Source organism: Biomphalaria glabrata, chromosome 13 (assembly GCF_947242115.1).
Source record: "Biomphalaria glabrata chromosome 13, xgBioGlab47.1, whole genome shotgun sequence".
NCBI classification, from domain to species: Eukaryota; Metazoa; Mollusca; class Gastropoda; family Planorbidae; genus Biomphalaria; species Biomphalaria glabrata.
This window is the reverse complement of record NC_074723.1, coordinates 5,089,869-5,108,644: the sequence shown is the minus strand read 5'-3', so window position 1 is coordinate 5,108,644 and position 18,776 is coordinate 5,089,869. Positions and strand designations below refer to the sequence as shown.

At 35.5% G+C, this 18,776-nt stretch overlaps 1 protein-coding gene and 1 long non-coding RNA gene across 3 annotated transcripts in view; both read left to right on the top strand.

Moving 5' to 3' along the window:
• Positions 1-18,776, top strand: part of LOC106056232 (protein split ends-like) — a 62,863-nt gene that overhangs the window by 1,051 nt on the left and 43,036 nt on the right. For both annotated transcript variants that reach the window (XM_056007604.1, XM_056007603.1), the window contains exon 2: positions 13,650-13,937. In XM_056007604.1, the coding sequence (XP_055863579.1) occupies positions 13,650-13,937 (288 nt within the window). The remainder of the gene's footprint in view (positions 1-13,649; positions 13,938-18,776) is intronic.
• Positions 13,945-18,302, top strand: LOC129922284 (uncharacterized). Its single transcript, XR_008774251.1, has 2 exons — positions 13,945-17,120; positions 17,160-18,302. It is a non-coding gene; the product is annotated as an uncharacterized LOC129922284 (long non-coding RNA).

Below are 18,776 nucleotides of genomic sequence, written 5' to 3'. Positions count from 1 at the left end.
GTATATATTATATAAATTATAGGCTTTATCTTTTGCATATCTATTCGTGTATTACAAGTTTTAGATGTTAGTTCAGAAATAAAGTTAAGTCCTAGTCCAAATAGTCTGGGAGATGCCAGTGAATAAAAGTGGACAGAGTTCTGACAGTCCTATGACCAAGCACTGCATCAATCCTAGGAATGTAAATTTACTGACAACCACAAACTGATATAGATCCAGATCTAGACTCAATCTAGATATTAGAGAATATTACTATTAGATTTTAGATCTTGAATTCTAGGCTTTCTGCAAAAGGCAGTCTTTATTCAATATAATAACTCCTTTTGAAAGTTTGCTTTCACTTTTTTCCGTAATATGCTGAAAATAAGATGATTCAAAGCTTTTTATAGTTGGTCTATACCAAAAGTGTCTTTTTTATGTTTATGTTAATAAAAAAAAAAGTTATATGCTAGATCATTTTTCCCCTACAAAGTCTGTAAGAAAAGTCTAGGGATTACTAATTCAACCATAGAAGAAAAATTACCTTGTGTTTAAATTGTATCTGCTAAAAAAAGTCTACATCTCAACATCAAGATCTCTACAGATCTAATGATAGGTATCAAAGAGGTGGATTACTTTAAAATAAAAAAATGTGACATATATTTAACTTTTGGATAATTTTACGAGATCTCACACAGCCTTACTTGGAATTATGGTAGATATTAAGTTTAAAAACCATCAAAGACTTACCTTCAAAAATGCCCAAATCTTCTTTTCTATACATATAAAAAGACAACACACAAACACATAACATAATTAGTAGGCATTTTTAATAGATAAGGTCTGGCAGGCAGTTAAAAATGTGTTAAATATCTTAAAAAGTAAACAATTTTTTTATCAATTCCTTTAGCTTGCAGCTCACAGCTTCCTCTCTTGATAGTGGCGAAATGTCCTAAAATATTTTATGTTAATATTAAATTAAAATATAATGATTTCTCAGGCCACCTTTTAATTATAGAATATGTAAAGTTTAAAAGTAATAGGTCTAAATTAAAAAAAAAGAGTGGATAGACTGTACTTAGTATTTCAAGATTTTTTTCTGGTTCCTTTTCATTAGATAAAAATAGATACAAAGAATATACATTGAAATTTTTATTTTATTTAAGCCTTTTTTTGTTCATTTTTTTCCCCAATAAAAATGTTACTTTCTTGAAAGTGCTAGCTAGTTATAATGTTGGCTGCAACTTGAATCTCTCATGCCAGTGGCTAAAGCTATTGTTTTGTTAAAAGCGATTCATCGATTCATTCATTTACAAATGTAACTCATTAATGTATCATTACTTTCCAATACTCACTGGCCAGCAGGATGTGAAGTATATTCTCTTTTGGTCTTCTCTTTTCACAAAATGGAACAAGACATCTTATATCTTATAAGTCACAAATTACAAGTCATGCAATGTATATCAGCTCTTAAATACACCTGCTAATCTTATCTTATATAATACAGACATTACTTCACAAAAGTAGATGATTATGTCCTACATTTAGTCATGCATACTAACCAATGACTTAAATTCTGCTAAGTCACTGGTTTTCCTGGCTAGCTCAGGCAACCCATTCCATGCTCTAATAGCACTAGGGAAGAAGGAGTATTTGTACAAATTTGTCCTAGCATATGGGATGAGAAATGTGCCTTTATCTTTGTGTCTTTCAGAGTATTTTATTAAATTTTGTATTTGAAGATTATGGTTCAGTGTTTTATGTATAATTGCTACTTTACTTTTGAGTCTTCTGTCCTGAAGGCTTTCTAAATTTAGTGATTTTACTAAAGGTGTTACTCGAGTCAAATGTGAATATTTGTTTGTTATGAATCTCACTGCTCTATTTTGTGTCTGTTCCAGTTTCTTAATGTTTTCTTGAGTTGAGGGGTCCCAAACAGAGGATGCATATTCTATTATTGCTCTTATGGTTTATAGACTAAAATTCTTGAAAACAAATCTGTCTATGCATATTTGTATTTAAAATTTCTCAGTATTGAAAGTTCATGGGTATTACCAGCTATATCTTATAAGTGGAGTTTTTATTGAATACTTGTAGCAAATTTAAATCCCCCTTTTTTGTGTGTGTGGGTAAAGATTCTCTTACATAAGTCTTAGGTATCACATTCCTTCAAAAGATGAGATAATTACATCTTACATGTATGTTAATTAGAGTTAAATTCTAGGTCATTGGTTTTCCTGGCTGATTCAGGTAACCCATTCAATGTTTTAATGACATGAGGGAAGTAGGAGCCTTTGTGCCAATTTGTTCTAACATATGGAATTATAAAAGTGACTTTATCTTTGTTTGAGTATTTTATTAGGTTGTGTTTTTGTATTTGTAAGTTATGGTTTAGTGTTTTATGTATTATTGCTGCTTTACTTTTTAGTAGTAGATCTCAAAGATTTACATACAGTTAGTAGTCTTCTTCGTTCTCACTTTTAGAGCGTTCAGGTGACTAGACCAATATATGAGATGAACTGTGCGCAGTGGTTTCCAAATCAGGGAGCTCTCCATATAGTTTTCTTTCTATTGGGATGTTTTGGGGCCAGTGTCTTGTACGGACCTCTTCGTAAAGAGAGCAGTTTTGAAGGACATAGTCAGCATGCTCTGGTGACACTCCACATGGGCAGATTCCACTGGTTCCAATTTTGAACTTCCGGTACATATGTTGTCAAATTCTGTTGTGACCAGTCCTGAGTCGAAAGATTAGACGTTGATCGGTTAGTAGTGGGTCCAATGATTTACATACTTTTAGTAGTGGGTCCAATGATTTACATACATTTAGTAGTGGTCTAAATATTTACATACATTTAGTAGTGGGAACATTTTCATTCATTATTATTAGGTTTCATAAGATTTGATTCTTAATTCTAATGTTGATATTTTGTTTTGACTTTTGACTCCTGAGACATCTACTGCTAGGTCATCACTTCAATTTTCGAATATATTTTTAGTCCCAATTCAGAAAAAACAACACATTCCTAGAAAATACGAGTTGTACTGACTTTAGTATTTAGATTTATATCTTTCATCTCTAAGATCTACTGATAACTCATCAATAGAATTTGAATAAGAGGTAAACACTTGCTCTTTCATGTTACAGTGTACCTCTATAGAACACCGGCATAATTAATTCATTCTTCTAAAAATGGTTTGCATTTGCTCCCTTTGCGAACACAAATAAATCAATGAAGGTCTAGATTCTAGATCCATTGCTGGTGCTTTTGCTTTCGTATGCCCACGCGCTTGTGCACAAACACACACTGTGTTGTAGTTCACTCCCATGCAATTTAACTTTCACCTCGCTCTTCTTTTTCCAGTCAACTCTATAACCATCAAATTTATATCCCTATGTCTAAAGTTATTTCTTTATAGTAATTTAGTTCTAAAAGTGTACAAGAAATAGGACGTTTCCAAACAATGATGGGAGTAAATACAACAAAGGGAGACATTTGTTGCTTTCCGCTGACTTAGGATGTATGAGGGCATTTTGTTGAGCTTATTGTTTAATTCTTTTAGACCACCGGTACTTCCATTTTTTTTTAGTACCATTCATTGGACATTTAGATGACTGCATCTCGAACATGCGTTTGCACCAGTGTTTGTAGAATCTATCGTTGCTTGTCATTGTTTGCCTAACGTCGTTAATGATGACGAAATCTGCTCCCTCTTCTGTAGACATGATATTTTCATGTTCTGTGAAGATTGCAGGCGCTTGTCTGAAACACGTAGATCTAGTACATTTTAGAATGGTCATTGTAATAGTAAATACATATCAGCTGAACTGATCACGACAATATGGTCTTATTACTTACTTGTTCTAATCCGACAGACTGAACCAAGATGCTCAGCCAATTAGTTCATCATAGTGCGAATGACGTAATATTTGTTTTTGAAAAAGTTGTCATTACATACGATTTTACTTTGAAAAATATAAGTTATCAATCAACTTTAACATTTCTATTTCCTTTGAGCCAGTCTATTTGAAAAGTTAATTTTAATGGTTCCTTGAATACCTGACATGGATTAGGGGGTGGGAGAGATTTGAAAAATACGCATAGTTTTTTTTTTTTTTATATCCAAGTCATTTCTTAGCCTTGAACTGAAAACTAAAAGGTCATGCTTCAAGGAGTTGCTAACACCCATCCCTCTTTCTGATACCCCCATTCCCCTTTCCTGGTTGGCTAGACACAGCATCAAAGGTTGACCGGAATTTGACATGAGTGGAAACACGTGCTTAGCAGTAGCCATGAGAAGGCTAGTTGGGACAGTTCTAGCCGTCACTGACAGAGGGTTCCTTCTGTAGCTTCTTCCTTTCCTCTCTTCTACATGTAGTGTAGGCTGTTCTTGCTTGCCGATGTTAAAAAAAAAAAGATAAAGCCTTTGGAAATAAGTTTTAATTAACATTACAGACAATTTCTTCAGCCATTCTGATTTGAAAAGCAAAATGCTATGACTAATAATAGTAAGAGTTTTCTTGAAACTCTTGTGTGATAATAAAATGGGATTTTTAGTCATCACGTTTTCAAACTAGTCAAAAAAAAAATTGAATCATGTTAGTTGTTAGTCCTTGTAGAAATCTCTTTTTCTTTTAGTAGTGTTGGCTTGTAGATGTGTAACATTATCTTTTCATTGCATTGGTTGGTGATGACAAAATCTGCTCCCTCTTCTGATATACCATGAAGATTGCAGGCGCTTGTCTGAAACATTTGTCAATCAATTGTCATGCTTCCCATTTAATATTCCATGTATAATATAATATATATAATGTCTTATTTGTTATTCACAATCTACTGTTTCCATTCTACCATTGTGACTACTGAAAGGTAGTCTTTTAAAAGTGCACCAGCATTATGCCAACAGTGTATATTTATAAAGTTTTATTCAGCCCCATACTTTGTATGATTTTAATTATAAATCTAGTTCCTAGCTGACAAGTTATGGCCTTTAGGTTTTGTCTCTAGTGCTTTTCCTAAGTAACCTACATTATGCTAATGATTCTCATTAAATCACAGGAATTTACTATGATGACAAATTTTGCTCCCTCTTCTGAAATATATGAAGACTAGCAATGGTCTGATTCATTGTGTTGTGGCTTACATAATTTGGGTTACCTTTTGTATTTGTAATCTCTACATAGCCATTTGAAAATATTACTAATTCTAAGAAGTAGCTTGTACCGGTACATGATTTCAATGTTGTTGGCATGGAAGAGGTTGAGTTATATATTCTTACAAAGTTTTTTAGATATGAAATACTGGTAATTTGTATGAAACAATTCCATTGATACATTTGACTCATTGGTCTCTTTGACTTTGGATGATGACAATATTTGCTCCCTCTTCTGAAATCATTGAAGAACAGCAATTGTCTGATGAATAGTTTTTTTTTCCTTACATAAATGTAAATATCTTTCATTAATTATTTGAGAGGTGTATGTTTATTTTAGAATATTATTAATTATTTGAGAGGTGTATGTTTATTTTAGAATATTCTGAAGTCCTTCTTGGTGCATACATGTATTCTATGTATGAGAATCACTTCTGTAAATCTTTTGGTTTGCTGTGCATGTCAAAAGAAAAAAAAGGACTATAGACTTAGCTCTTGTCAATTGTCACAGCTTGTAGATTTCAATTGCAACAGATCTAGATATTTAGATATGATAGAATCCTGCATTGTTTTTAAGTTATAGAGTTGTGGATAATTTTAAAATAATTAAAATGTAATGCTTCTCTTTACACACAGAAGTACACTCACTATAGGGACTACAGTATAATTGAGGCTTAAACATACTTTTTGTTTTCTAAAATAGATTTCCATTTGGGCCAATTAGTTGAAATTGTGGATATAAATTAAAATATGACCTCTTGCTGTTATATTTGAGCTTTTTCAAAAAAAATTATAATCCTGAGAATTTCAGATTGTCATAAATCACAGGAATTTACCATGATGACAAATTTTGCTCCCTCTTCTGAAATACATGAAGAATAGCAATGGTCTGATTCATTCATTTTATTATGGCTTACATACTTGGATGCTTTTGGTCGATGAAGATAATATGACATTTTTTAAATATGTATTTTAATATTACTAATTCAAAGTTTTTTTTTTTAAGTACATTTGGCATAGAAAATATAAATTATACTCTTAATCCTTCTGTGGAACCTTGAAAAAAAAATTACCACTTTGTTTAACACCATAATCAGTAAGAAGTGATAAATCATATGTTTTTTATATATATTTATTTTGCTGAAAGGAACATGCAGAGAAATCTATATGGTATTTTTTTTTTGTTGAAAAAATATTAATTGTGCTTGATTCTTAAATGGTATCTAGTTTATGTATTTTTTAATTATTTTTTTTGGGTCATCAGCAATTAGAAAGAAAATCGATTTGGTTAACATTCTGAAAATGTTAAGAACATAGATTTTTAAATTATACCCCATGAGAAAGGTTTTAGTTTCTTTTATGTTTTATTTGTGCTTTTTTGTGATAGTTACTGCCATTACATCTGACTTTGTAGATCTTCTAAGATGGCTATGATGATGACAAAATTTGCTCCCTCTTCTGAGATACTTGAAGAATAGCAATAAGTCTGAATAGATTTTTGTTAAATCTTATTCTTGGGAAATATTGAGCTTCACTTGAGCTAGCAGTTTTTGGTTTGCATACTCAGAAAATTATTCAGCTTACATTTGTTTAAAACTATATTTTAGCTCATTAACTATTTGTATAATGCATGACATATACTTCTGAGATACTTGAAGAACATCTATAGTCTGATGTTTTATTGTTATATTTAACTTTTTCTTGTTGATTATTGAAATGGTGCAAAATAAAAAAAGTTAATATTGATAAAGATTAGACAATATGAGTATAATTTACTTATTTTATTTAGGGGTGATGAGTAACATTGAAATCCAAGTAGACAATTGTAAAGGCTATTTTGTTTTGTATGCATTGTATTTTAGCCCCAGTTTATTACTGACTTATTCAAATATCCAAGTGCTACAGAATACTGTCAATGATATCTCCACACTATATGAAATCTATTGTAATTGATCCCTTCAAATGAAGAGCAGCTTCACCTAGTGTACATTATAAACATCTACTACACTAATGTAATGAGCAAAAAAAAGTAAAGTTTCCCTTTCAGGGCTTGTGGTCTAATGTGATACATTATAAACATTAACTACACTAATGTAGTATCACATTATAAAGATTAACTACACCAATGTAGTATCACATTATAAACATTAACTACACCAATGTAGTATCACATTATAAACATTAACTACACTAATGTAGTATCACATTATAAACATTAACTATATTAATATAGTATAACATTATAAACATTTACTATATTAATGTAGTATAACATTATAAACATTTACTATATTAATATAGTATAACATTATAAACATTTACTATATTAATATAGTATAACATTATAAACATTTACTATATTAATATAGTATAACATTATAAACATTTACTATATTAATGTAGTATAACATTATAAACATTTAATTTACTATATTAATATAGTATAACATTTACTACACTAATGTAGTATCACATTATAAACATTTAATTTACTATATTAATATAGTATAACATTTACTAAACTAATGTAGTATCACATTATAAACATTTACTTTATTAATGTATCACGTTAAGAATGTGTCAGTATATTATCAAAACCGTATATTTGACGACTGTTTTCATTGTTGTCAAGAAATGTGAACAAGACAAACGCTCAAGTTCTCAATTTCCTGAATGAATGCTGACACACACACACGGTGGTTAGTCATCAAAACATTCCCATCTCTCTGTCATTGTATTCACATTTGCTTCGACATTTCTTGGGGCAGTTTAGAGTGCTGGAGTCCTTTGAATCTTTTTTTTTTCTTCATTCTTACTTAGTAGATGTGGCATCAAATATTTATGATTCAGCCAATCGACAGGCTCTGCTGGAGATATCTATCTATTCAGCAGATGTCTGTATTTAATTCAGCCAGTTTCTTCTACTTGGAAGCTTCTTTATATTGTGTATCATTCAAGAGGCCAGTTCTGTAGACTTGCGTTTTATTACCAAAAAAAAAAAAATAGAATCTTTAACAAATGTTTAAAAACTGAATTACTTTCATTTTGTAGGCTAGTGCGTTTATTATGTTACATGTATAAAGATAGATCCAGGCCAAGGCTAAGTCTACAGATCCCTTGTTAACTTTGCATAGTTGAACATAGGAATGTTTGACCCCTTCCATCCGTTCTCTTCAAATGTTAGCTATTTAGATTCACCTCTTTGAAGCTAATTAATTATAAATACACACACTCTCTCTAACTAATTAGATCTAGATGTGTATCGGGGAGTATGAGTCGGTACTCTTCGGATATTTAATTGGATGAACAAGGCCATTTTGAATGGCCGTAGTTTGTTTTATATGTATCTAATTATTTTACATGGACATTTTTTTCCCGAGTGGGACGCTTGTTATATTTTCACAGATTCACATGTTGATATAAGATTTAAATCTAGAAATCTATTGTCTTTATCTAGAGTTAAAAAAAAAAAAGATCTAGACTCTAATGGGCCTTAGTGGCTAAATTCTGTTATATTATGAATAGTTTGTTGATTTTTTTAATATTGTGCATAGATTAATAGTTTATAATGGACCTATAGATCTAGGCCTCAATGAATGCTTATGTCATTTATAACAAATAAATGACGTCGTTGTTGCTAGTTGCTATCCACTAGGGAAAAAAATCAAACATGGCGAACTATCGTGAGTCGTGATTGAAGCTGTCTGCCCATAAAAACTCCAAAATGGCCGCTGCTGAACGGACAATCACAAACTAGCACAAGCCGATAGTGGAGCACAGCCAGATCTAGACTCTATATGCCCCACATTCGCCTTCTGAATTAGCTCGGAAGTCGAGATTCGTTCAAAATGGCTGTCGAGACTTCCAACGCCATTACCCCGTGTGAAGGGCTGAGATGGCTTAGATCGTAGAGTATTGATTTTGTTTGTTCTCCTCCTCATGCAGTGCCCGTACCGTCCCGTCTTTCTATTCTGTCATTTGGAAGACATGAACATGTTGAATAGAAGCTCGAGAGAAAAATAGAAGCCATGAAGCGGTAACCGGATTGAGCCAGCTAAGAGTTTGCTTGTCTAGCTTATAGAAGGCTTGGAAGCTTGCCCAAGTTGTCCCCCCCCCCCTTTTTTTTCCCCTGCCAATGTATTCGTTGTGTTTTCAATTGACAGCCACGCCGCCCCTTTCCGAACCTGAAACTCTCTCGTTACCCATTTTACTGAGTATTAAAAACTGAAAACACACACACACACACACTGGCAGTTGTAGTTCGTGGATGTGTGTTATGAAATGTGGACGGGTCGGGGTGGAGTAGGTTGGGGCTGGGGGTAAATGAAACTTGCGTTTGGTTCCAGCTAATTTTTTTTTTTTAAAGCGTGATTGTGGAAGGAATCTAGAGAAAAAGTGTGTGTGTGTGGGGGTAATAGCAGTACTGAGAGTAGTAGCCGTGGTCGATGTTAACCTGTGGCCACATGTTCTATGCAGAGCTTTTCCCCGTTACCTCACCAGAGCCCAGCGACGGACAGTTGGGAAGGCCATAATTAGATGGTCGCCATGACAACGTCTGTTAATGGGAGTCCGCGCCACTACCATCGTTAAGTGTCTCTGAAGAATCTTCAACTGTGGGTTTGTCCCTTGTATCCACATGTCATTCAAGAAACCTCTTCCCTTCTCTCAATTATATCGACTTAGATGGGCAACTATACAATACACAACATCTACCCATGCTAGTCATTAATAACTATATGCTGATTGGCTTTTTGTAGCTCATCAATTTAACTTTCCTTTACGTGTAAGAAGCGTATACATCCTGCTCCTTATTAAAACTGAGCATTAATATCAGACATTTTGTGCTTGTGTTTAATTGTAAACATGTAAGCTGAAGTAGCACTAGTGTACAGAGAGATGTTATTGTGTTCCCTATGCAGCTCTACGTTAAGGCTAAGGACGTGAAACCATGGCTAGGCCAGGCGGCTTTCGCTTGTGTGCTCTTTCCCTTTAACAAACGTAGTGGGAGGGCGGGCTGGTTTGGTGGAGACTCGTGATGATGAGTCATCGACCACGTTCGCTTGGCCCAGGTCGGCACACATGTGTTTGAATGCGAGATGGTATTTGACCTAGGCCTTAATGTGATAGTCTTTGAGCAGACACCGACACACACAAGAGGGCGTACATGTGTATGCCAGGCAGAGCTAGCAGACGTTGGGAGAGCGTCCTGGTTGTTTACTTGACCCATTTTAAAACGCTTGCCCTCCCCTTTCCCGTGATCGTGTACAGAGGTCGTAGGCCTAACTTATAATCAGCGCTTTGGCCTGGACGTGTCCCTGTTAGATAGTGTTAGCTTTCTTGTTAGGTTTATATGTTAAACAATCAGACGGAGTTCTTCACTACACAAGGATTAGTCTTGAAACATTCCCCCCCCCCCAGTACACCAGTATTATGATATAGTGTAGTGTATAAACAAATGACTTGTATGTGTGGGCTATAGAGAACAAAGGTGTTCTGTTTAGTGACAAGCTGCTTTAACACTACGTTCCCCCCTCCACCACCAAAATCAAATAACACATGAGGGATTGAAGATAAAGGTTGATGCGTGTTCCCTGTTTCACCTCAGCACGGAAACAGATCGCATGGCATGCACGTTGCCTGTGTGTGATGTGTATCTTAGGCTTGAGAGACTCGGGGCAGCCACGATTGTTCTATGAAAAGACACGAACACAGAAAAGCTTGTGGGCTGGCCTAGTGAGATTGTACTGGATAGTATTGAACTGGGACAACAATAGAGGAAATATTGATCAGCATTATCTGATCAGTTTGTGGAATTAAAATTAAAGGCTGTTAGCCTTGTGTTCATCGTGAGGCCAAAGAATCAAAACTCAACATTATATGCCTAGTCTGTGTGAACACTTTTTTTCCCTTTAGGAGAGGATGAAATTTTTGTCAAAAAAAAATCATTGCCTTTTATAAAACAATGAAATTACCATTCGATAATGGATTAGTTTGTAGAATTAAATGTTATGCATACACAAGATCCAATACCGTACATTAAAAAAAAATATTCCCGACATTAGTGAGTGATATTAGTTCCATGAAACGGGTGTATTCGGCAGTGCTTCATTGCACTTTGCTGTTACATTGTGATATAATTTGGAGTTTTGGTATTCCACACAATTTGTTCCTGATGTTTGCTAAACATAACTAGCCTTGTATTGATCCATGCCATGAATATGGGCTATTTAGCGCGACTCCAGGGCGAGTCTTGAAGCCGTGAGACAGAAATCGATGGACCTGACATCAGCAACCAAAATACACATACTTGATTCCTCTCTTTTTAAGCATCAAGGAGTTTCGTCGTTTATGGCAAGCATTCCGCAAGAAAAAAAAAGGGGGGGGGGGCGGTTTTTGCTCTATGCAGTAGAAATAGAAAGTTTGTTCAGTAGTGCCTTAACTAATAACTGTATTGCTCACAACTCTACGAATGAATATCGTACAACTCTCCACTACTCCTTTTTAAACCTTGATACTCTAAGCGTATTAAAAAAAGAGTAATGGTTCCTGAATCCAGTGCTTGCCTGTCTGCTGCTTTATATTTCATGCCGACATTTATTGTTCTTTATTCTTATCTGTACAAGAGTTGAAGGACGATGTCTTAGTCACCCATTTTTTTTGTTGCTGTTGTTTGTCCAGTGTGTTTGGGGGGGGGGGCTTGCTTAGTATCTCAGTTTCACTAGTATGTCTACATAACAAATTGTATGGAAGGGTGGATCAGAGTGTTACGTCATGGGCAACTCTTCACCTTTCTTTTCCTTGGCGTGAGTCCCATAATACTTGGGAAAGAAAAAAACTTAAACAGACCTGGAGGGCGAACACTTTTTTTTCTGGCCAGCTGGTATTTCTAAATTTAGTACATGCCAAGGGAAAAAAAATACGTAAATAGTCGAATGATAGGGTTGTGTTGCGAGCAATCTATGTCTTAGAATCTTGCTGAATGATTGGGATGTGTTGCGAGCAATCTATGTCTTAGAATCTTGCTGAATGATTGGGCTGTGTTGAAGCAATCTATGTCTTAGCATCTTGCTGAATGATAGGGTTGTGTTGAAGCAATCTATGTCTTAGCATCTTGCTGAATGATTGGGCTGTGTTGAAGCAATCTATGTCTTAGCATCTTGCTGAATGATTGGGCTGTGTTGAAGCAATCTATGTCTTAGCATCTTGCTGAATGATTGGGCTGTGTTGAAGCAGTCTGTGTCTTAGCATCTTGCTGAATGATTGGGCTGTGTTGAAGCAATCTATGTCTTAGCATCTTGCTGAATGATTGGGCTGTGTTGCGAGCAATCTATGTCTTAGCATCTTGCTGAATGATTGGGCTGTGTTGGAGCAATCTGTGTCTTAGAATCTTGCTGAATGATTGGGCTGTGTTGGAGCAATCTGTGTCTTAGAATCTTGCTGAATGATTGGGCTGTGTTGAAGCAATCTATGTCTTAGCATCTTGCTGAATGATTGGGCTGTGTTGGAGCAATCTGTGTCTTAGAATCTTGCTGAATGATTTGGCTGTGTTGAAGCAATCTGTGTCTTAGCATCTTGCTGAATGATTGGGCTGTGTTGAAGCAATCTGTGTCTTAGCATCTTGCTGAATGATTGGGCTGTGTTTAAGCAATCTGTGTCTTAGCATCTTGCTGAATGATTGGGCTGTGTTGAAGCAATCTGTGTCTTAGCATCTTGCTGAATGATTGGGCTGTGTTGAAGCAATCTGTGTCTTAGCATCTTGCTGAATGATTGGGCTGTGTTATGCCTTAGTATTCCAGATTCTCTCGACTCACATTTCTACCGAACTTTCACATTGATTTATCTTGAAAAGATCTATATCACTATCTAGTAGCCGCCACATTACAATGTGTGGGTGGGGTGTACTTTAGAGATTTGCACTGATACTGCTGACTGGGAAAGGGGAAGGGGGGGGGGCTTCTGTTTTAATGAAGGGTAAATGCCTAGTGGTAGGGTTGCTGGATAGGTAAATGCAAACACCTTCACCCTTGAACTTTTAACCTAACTGACCTTGATCTTTTAGCAGCTGGAGAAAAAATTGTCCACCTCAAGATTTTAGATAAAACAATTTTTAAAAGTTTCTATTCACTTTGTGTGTGTGTGTGTGGGGGGGGGAGGGTGGGGTTGGATTAGATCATTAGAATGTTGTATGGTAACAAATTGTTTTATTTTCTTTTTATAAACCTATTACAATTTTTTAAATTTTCTTTTTTAATTTTACTTACTGGGATAGAATTTTTTTTCATACATTATGTTATTATTTTATAAAGAATTATTTTTTTTTTACAAGATATTAAAAAAGTAGTTTTGCATTCGGATGTTATTGAGTAAATTATCTTTTTATAAATTATTTCTGGCCTCCTGATTTCTACTATTAGACTCCAATGAAACTAACGCTTGTACACATGCTTCTTTTCTGTATGTGATTTAATATTCTGATATGTTAGTAAACCCATGTATTACATTTTTTTTTCTTATAATAGGTACGGTAAGATTCAGAGTGTGAAGCTTCAGGCAGCCAAAGACAATGATTCAGGCGGCAACACAGCTACTGTGGCATTTAATGACATCAAGTCAGCGGCCAAGGCGCATCATGCCAAAAACAATCTTGGGGAGGTGACTCTTAGAACAGACTACTGGGAAGGTTCCACTGGCACCCCTGTTATCGCCACCACCCCAGTGACTACACCCACTGCGGTCCGTCCCAACTACACAAATGCTCCTGCAAGTACATCAAAAACGGTGGCCAGTTTCACAGCCTGGAAGAAAGGGTAAGCACCAACCATATAGTAGATCACTGTTTGATAGGGAGTGTAATGATAAGGATATATTTTCCCCTGTTTTCCTTCTTGCTTGAATTGTTATCCTCCTCGCTCAAGTGTATGATACAACTTTGGTGTGGCTTGTTCTGCATATATATTGTGACTAGAGTTTCTGAACATAATGCATGACCATTAAACTATCTAGCACTGGTAAATAATCTTTGAGCACCCAAGTAGTCTAAGAAGTCCAAGTAGTTTAGGAATAATAATAAGAAAAGTAATAAATCCAATCGACACACACATTTTATAATCAATTTTTAAATTATCATATCATATCAATCGATGAAAAATTCAACACAATTGATCAAAATAGGAAATGCCTTGTAAGTTTAGTAAAAGATGCAACCCAATAGTACAAAATGCATCCCAATGACTGCACCTAGCTTCATCTGTTTTATCCTGCTAGCAATGCAACATTTTGAACCTTTTAATAATATTATCATGTATTAATTTTTTGATGGGGTACCGGGTAGGGTTAATGAGGACACTTTCATATCCTGCTGGTATAATTTATTAGTTGGGATTTTACCTTTATTCAACTCTAATGTGTACATTTGTTGCTCAAATGACATGTCCATTAACTATTGACACATTTGACATGTACATCAGCTTCTTCTAAGGCTTCTGACTAGACCACTAAAGGAAACTTGACTCAATGCTTTCATAACCTGCATAGAAGACACTCATCCTAGTTATATACCCTGTTGAGCTTGCTCATATGAATGCTTTAATGAGGGTCTAATTTCTAAATTAAACCAAATCTGGCCTGAGATAGTTCTTATAACTGGATTTTTTTAGTTCAATTTTTTTTTTGGTTTTGTTTTTCATTTTTAGATTCACAGCTTTTGTAACGCACTCTAACACAGGAACTGCTTTTAAAAACCTCTTCTAGCACCGCCTAGCTTTCACATAATGCTTCAAATATATTCTTTTCTATTTGTATGTATCTCATTTCAATTTTTTTGATGAACTATCAGTTTTAGTAGTCTAAAATAATGTACTCAAATAAAAAACAATCATTTTCAGGATCTCAGCAAAAATTGTTCTCCTGGATTATCCTGTGAATGTTTTTGTTATTTTCTGTTTTGTTTCCATGATTGCTTTCCTTTTTGGTTTTGGAGTGTGACAAAATGTGCGCTATTTGAGTTGACCATGTTGTTACAAATCAGTCAGACATTGTTGTGCTTCTGTGTGTGCTAGAATTCATTGCTTGGGCTCAGCGAAATCCCAACCATTGGAGTATACTTCATTTGACCTCTCATAAACATGGATGTAATTCTCTTGGATTAACGCTCAAGTGGATTAAAAGGATTAAATTTATCATTGGAATATATCACCTCAATTTATTGCACCAAAACAGTAGCCCATTTTTTTAATTTTTGAACAAGCGGAAAGAAAACACTAGGATTATTTGACTCCTGGAGTATAAACACTTCGCCTTTTGGATATAAGCATGATATGTATTGGATATATTGATATAGAAGTTTGTAAACCTTGCTTGATGGATATACTATTTTTTTCCAAATGGATTACTATTTTTAATATATTCTTTGTTTGCTGATTTAAAAACATCGCACAAATCACGTCTCATCAATGAAATTATATTTGTATTTATTGCAGTGAACCTTATTTGAATAACAGCTGAACAAGATGACTGTCACACATTGTAGACTTAGTGCTATTCTTAGATCATTTACTTTAGATCCTGGTTGAAAATATTCTTAGAAACTTTTAATTACTTTTTAGCTGCTTGAGGCCACACTTAATATCATTGCCATTTTCAAATAACCTGCCTTTGCTTATTGGAAACACAGCTTGAAATATCAAACCATTAAAATAGACAACCTCTTATGCTCCCAAACTTTTCACTAGTAGATTCTACTTTGCATGCACGTTTTTTTTTTCCTTCTGGATGTTGTTGAGTATTGTAAGCATATTGCTCTTTTTTTTGTGTACAAAGCTTCTATTAACTCACTCGTCTGTCTGTCTTCTGTCTGTCTGTCGGGATTCTTTTACACACGTTCTCCCACTTCCCATTCTCGTTCTCCCACTTCCCATTCTCGACTTCCCAATCTCGGATGAAGTTGAAACTTTGCACAATTATTTGTTGTCTTTGACAACACACAAATCATAAACAATTTTACCAATTAATTTATTTGGGGTAATTAAATAATTTTGTTTTATATAAACATTGGAAGAAAATGTGCAGTGCTTTCTCTTATATACGCTTAATTAAAAAAAAACATTTGCTAGTTTTCAATATTCAGATACATTTTCTTTGATAATGTTGTGATATGGTAACTTGAAATGTGACAGACATTGTCCTAACCAATACTTGGTAGTATGTGTAGCAAGCCTACTTGGTGCATGTCTTGTAACTTGCTAGATTACTCTTTTGGCAAAACAGAAAACCTTAAGCAAGTCTGTGGGAGAGTAATTAGTTGTCAATCATTATAGGATTCTTATTTGAATTGCATAGCTTCTACCACATGCATAAACAGGATCCAAGTTTTTATACAAGGGAAATGTATCAAAGGATTAGTACTAAAGGGAAATGGCCCTTATTTGAAATTAAACACAGAAATCTATCAAAATAGAAAATATTAATTATTGATTATTTTCGCATTCTTCGAGAAACAACGAAAACAATTGTGGTTAAGGTTCTTGATCCATTTTTCAAGTTAACTTGTTGAAATATAGGAATGACTTGAGTGTAGGAGGTAACTTGAATGTTGAACTACAGAACTGGCTTGAGTGTATGAGGTAACTTGAACGTTGAACTACAGGACTGACTTTTGAGTGTATGAGGTAACTTGTTGAAGTATAGGACTGACTTGAGTGTACGAGGTAACTTGTTGAAGTATAGGACTGACTTGAGTGTACGCGGTAACTTGTTGAAGTATAGGACTGACTTGAGTGTACGAGGTAACTTGTTGAAGTATAGGACTGACTTTAGTGTAGGAGGTAACTTGAAAGTTGAGCTACAGGACTTGAGTGTAGGAGGTAACTTGAATGTTGAACTACAGGACTGACTTGAGTGTATGAGGTAACTTGAATGTTGAGCTACAGGACTGACTTGAGTGTAGGAGGTAACTTGAACGTTGAGCTGCAGGACTGACTTGAGTGTAGGAGGTAACTTGAACGTTGAGCTGCAGGACTTGAGTGTAGAAGGTAACTTGAACGTTGAGCTACAGGACTGACTTGAGTGTAGGAGGTAACTTGAACGTTGAGCTACAGGACTGACTTGAGTGTAGGAGGTAACTTGAACGTTGAACTACAGGACTTGAGTGTAGGAGGTAACTTGAACGTTGAGCTACAGGACTGACTTGAGTGTAGGAGGTAACTTGAACGTTGAACTACAGGACTTGAGTGTAGGAGGTAACTTGAACGTTGAACTACAGGACTGACTTGAGTGTAGGAGGTAACTTGAACGTTGAGCTACAGGACTTGAGTGTAGGAGGTAACTTGAACGTTGAGCTACAGGACTGACTTGAGTGTAGGAGGTAACTTGAACGTTGAGCTATAGGACTTGAGTGTAGGAGGTAACTTGAACGTTGAACTACAGGACTGACTTGAGTGTATGTGTGTTGCTTACATGCAACTGCTATCTGGACATCCTAACTGCTATGTGGACATCCTGACTGCTATCTGGACATCCTGACTGCTATCTGGACATCCTGACTGCTATCTGGACATCCTGACTGCTATCTGGACATCCTGACTGCTATCTGGACATCCTGACTGCTATCTGGATATCCTGACTGCTATCTGGACATCCTAACTGCTATCTGGACATCCTAACTGCTATCTGGACATCCTAACTGCTATCTGGACATCTTTGCTAGCACGAACCCCAACGTCAACATGTTCGCGATTATCTAAAGATCTAAAACGTCATTTACAAAGTTTCTCATTCTGAAGCAAAATCTCTCTACCCCGAACTCCGACTGCAGAATGTGTTCAGCGACATGCGTAATACTGGCAGTCGAGGCGCTGTGTGTGGACAGGCAAACGTTAGCAATTTGATCTGATCTTGTTTGTTCTTCTTGAGGCCAACCCAAGGACACAGTCAAACCACCCGCAGTTACCCTACCTGGTAATATGTAACACCATGACATTGACAGTTACGTTACTTAATATGCAAGAAATTTCAAAATTTTCTTATAATAGTAATAATAATAATGTAATGTCCCTTGGGAGATTTGTTTTACTATTGTACATTATACAAGTGTGTGTGTGTGTGCAGCTGGGAATGAAGTTGAACTGCTTTAGCTCCGTTGAAGACCTTCACGAGTGACAATTACATATATTTTTTATATTCTTACAATTATTGACTTTCGTCAAAGCCAGCGTTTCTAAAAAAAAAAAGGGGGGGACGACACCCTGACAACCTGGGAGGAGAGGGGAGCGAGACTGGTCAATTAACTTTTTTTCAAGGGACTAAAAATGTATTTTCATTGTAGTTCTAAATGCAGGTTTAAATATCAAGCAAGTCAAGCGGTAATGTTTCAGACATAAAGAGACATTAAGAGACATTCTTTCATCTACTTAATAGACGTTAGACAACAATATCGACTGCAAACTTTTGAAGACATTTCCAAACCGTTTTTTCGAATGTTTTTCAATAAACAAAGATGATCTTAGACCACGTCCATTACAAACGTACGCACGTCCCTCGAATAATTGGATGGCTGCCTGGTCGTGCGGTTTGCGCGCTGGACTGTCGTTCGGATTTATCGATGGTCGAGGGTTCAAATCGAGCCCGCTCCCATCCCCCGTCGTCCTGCG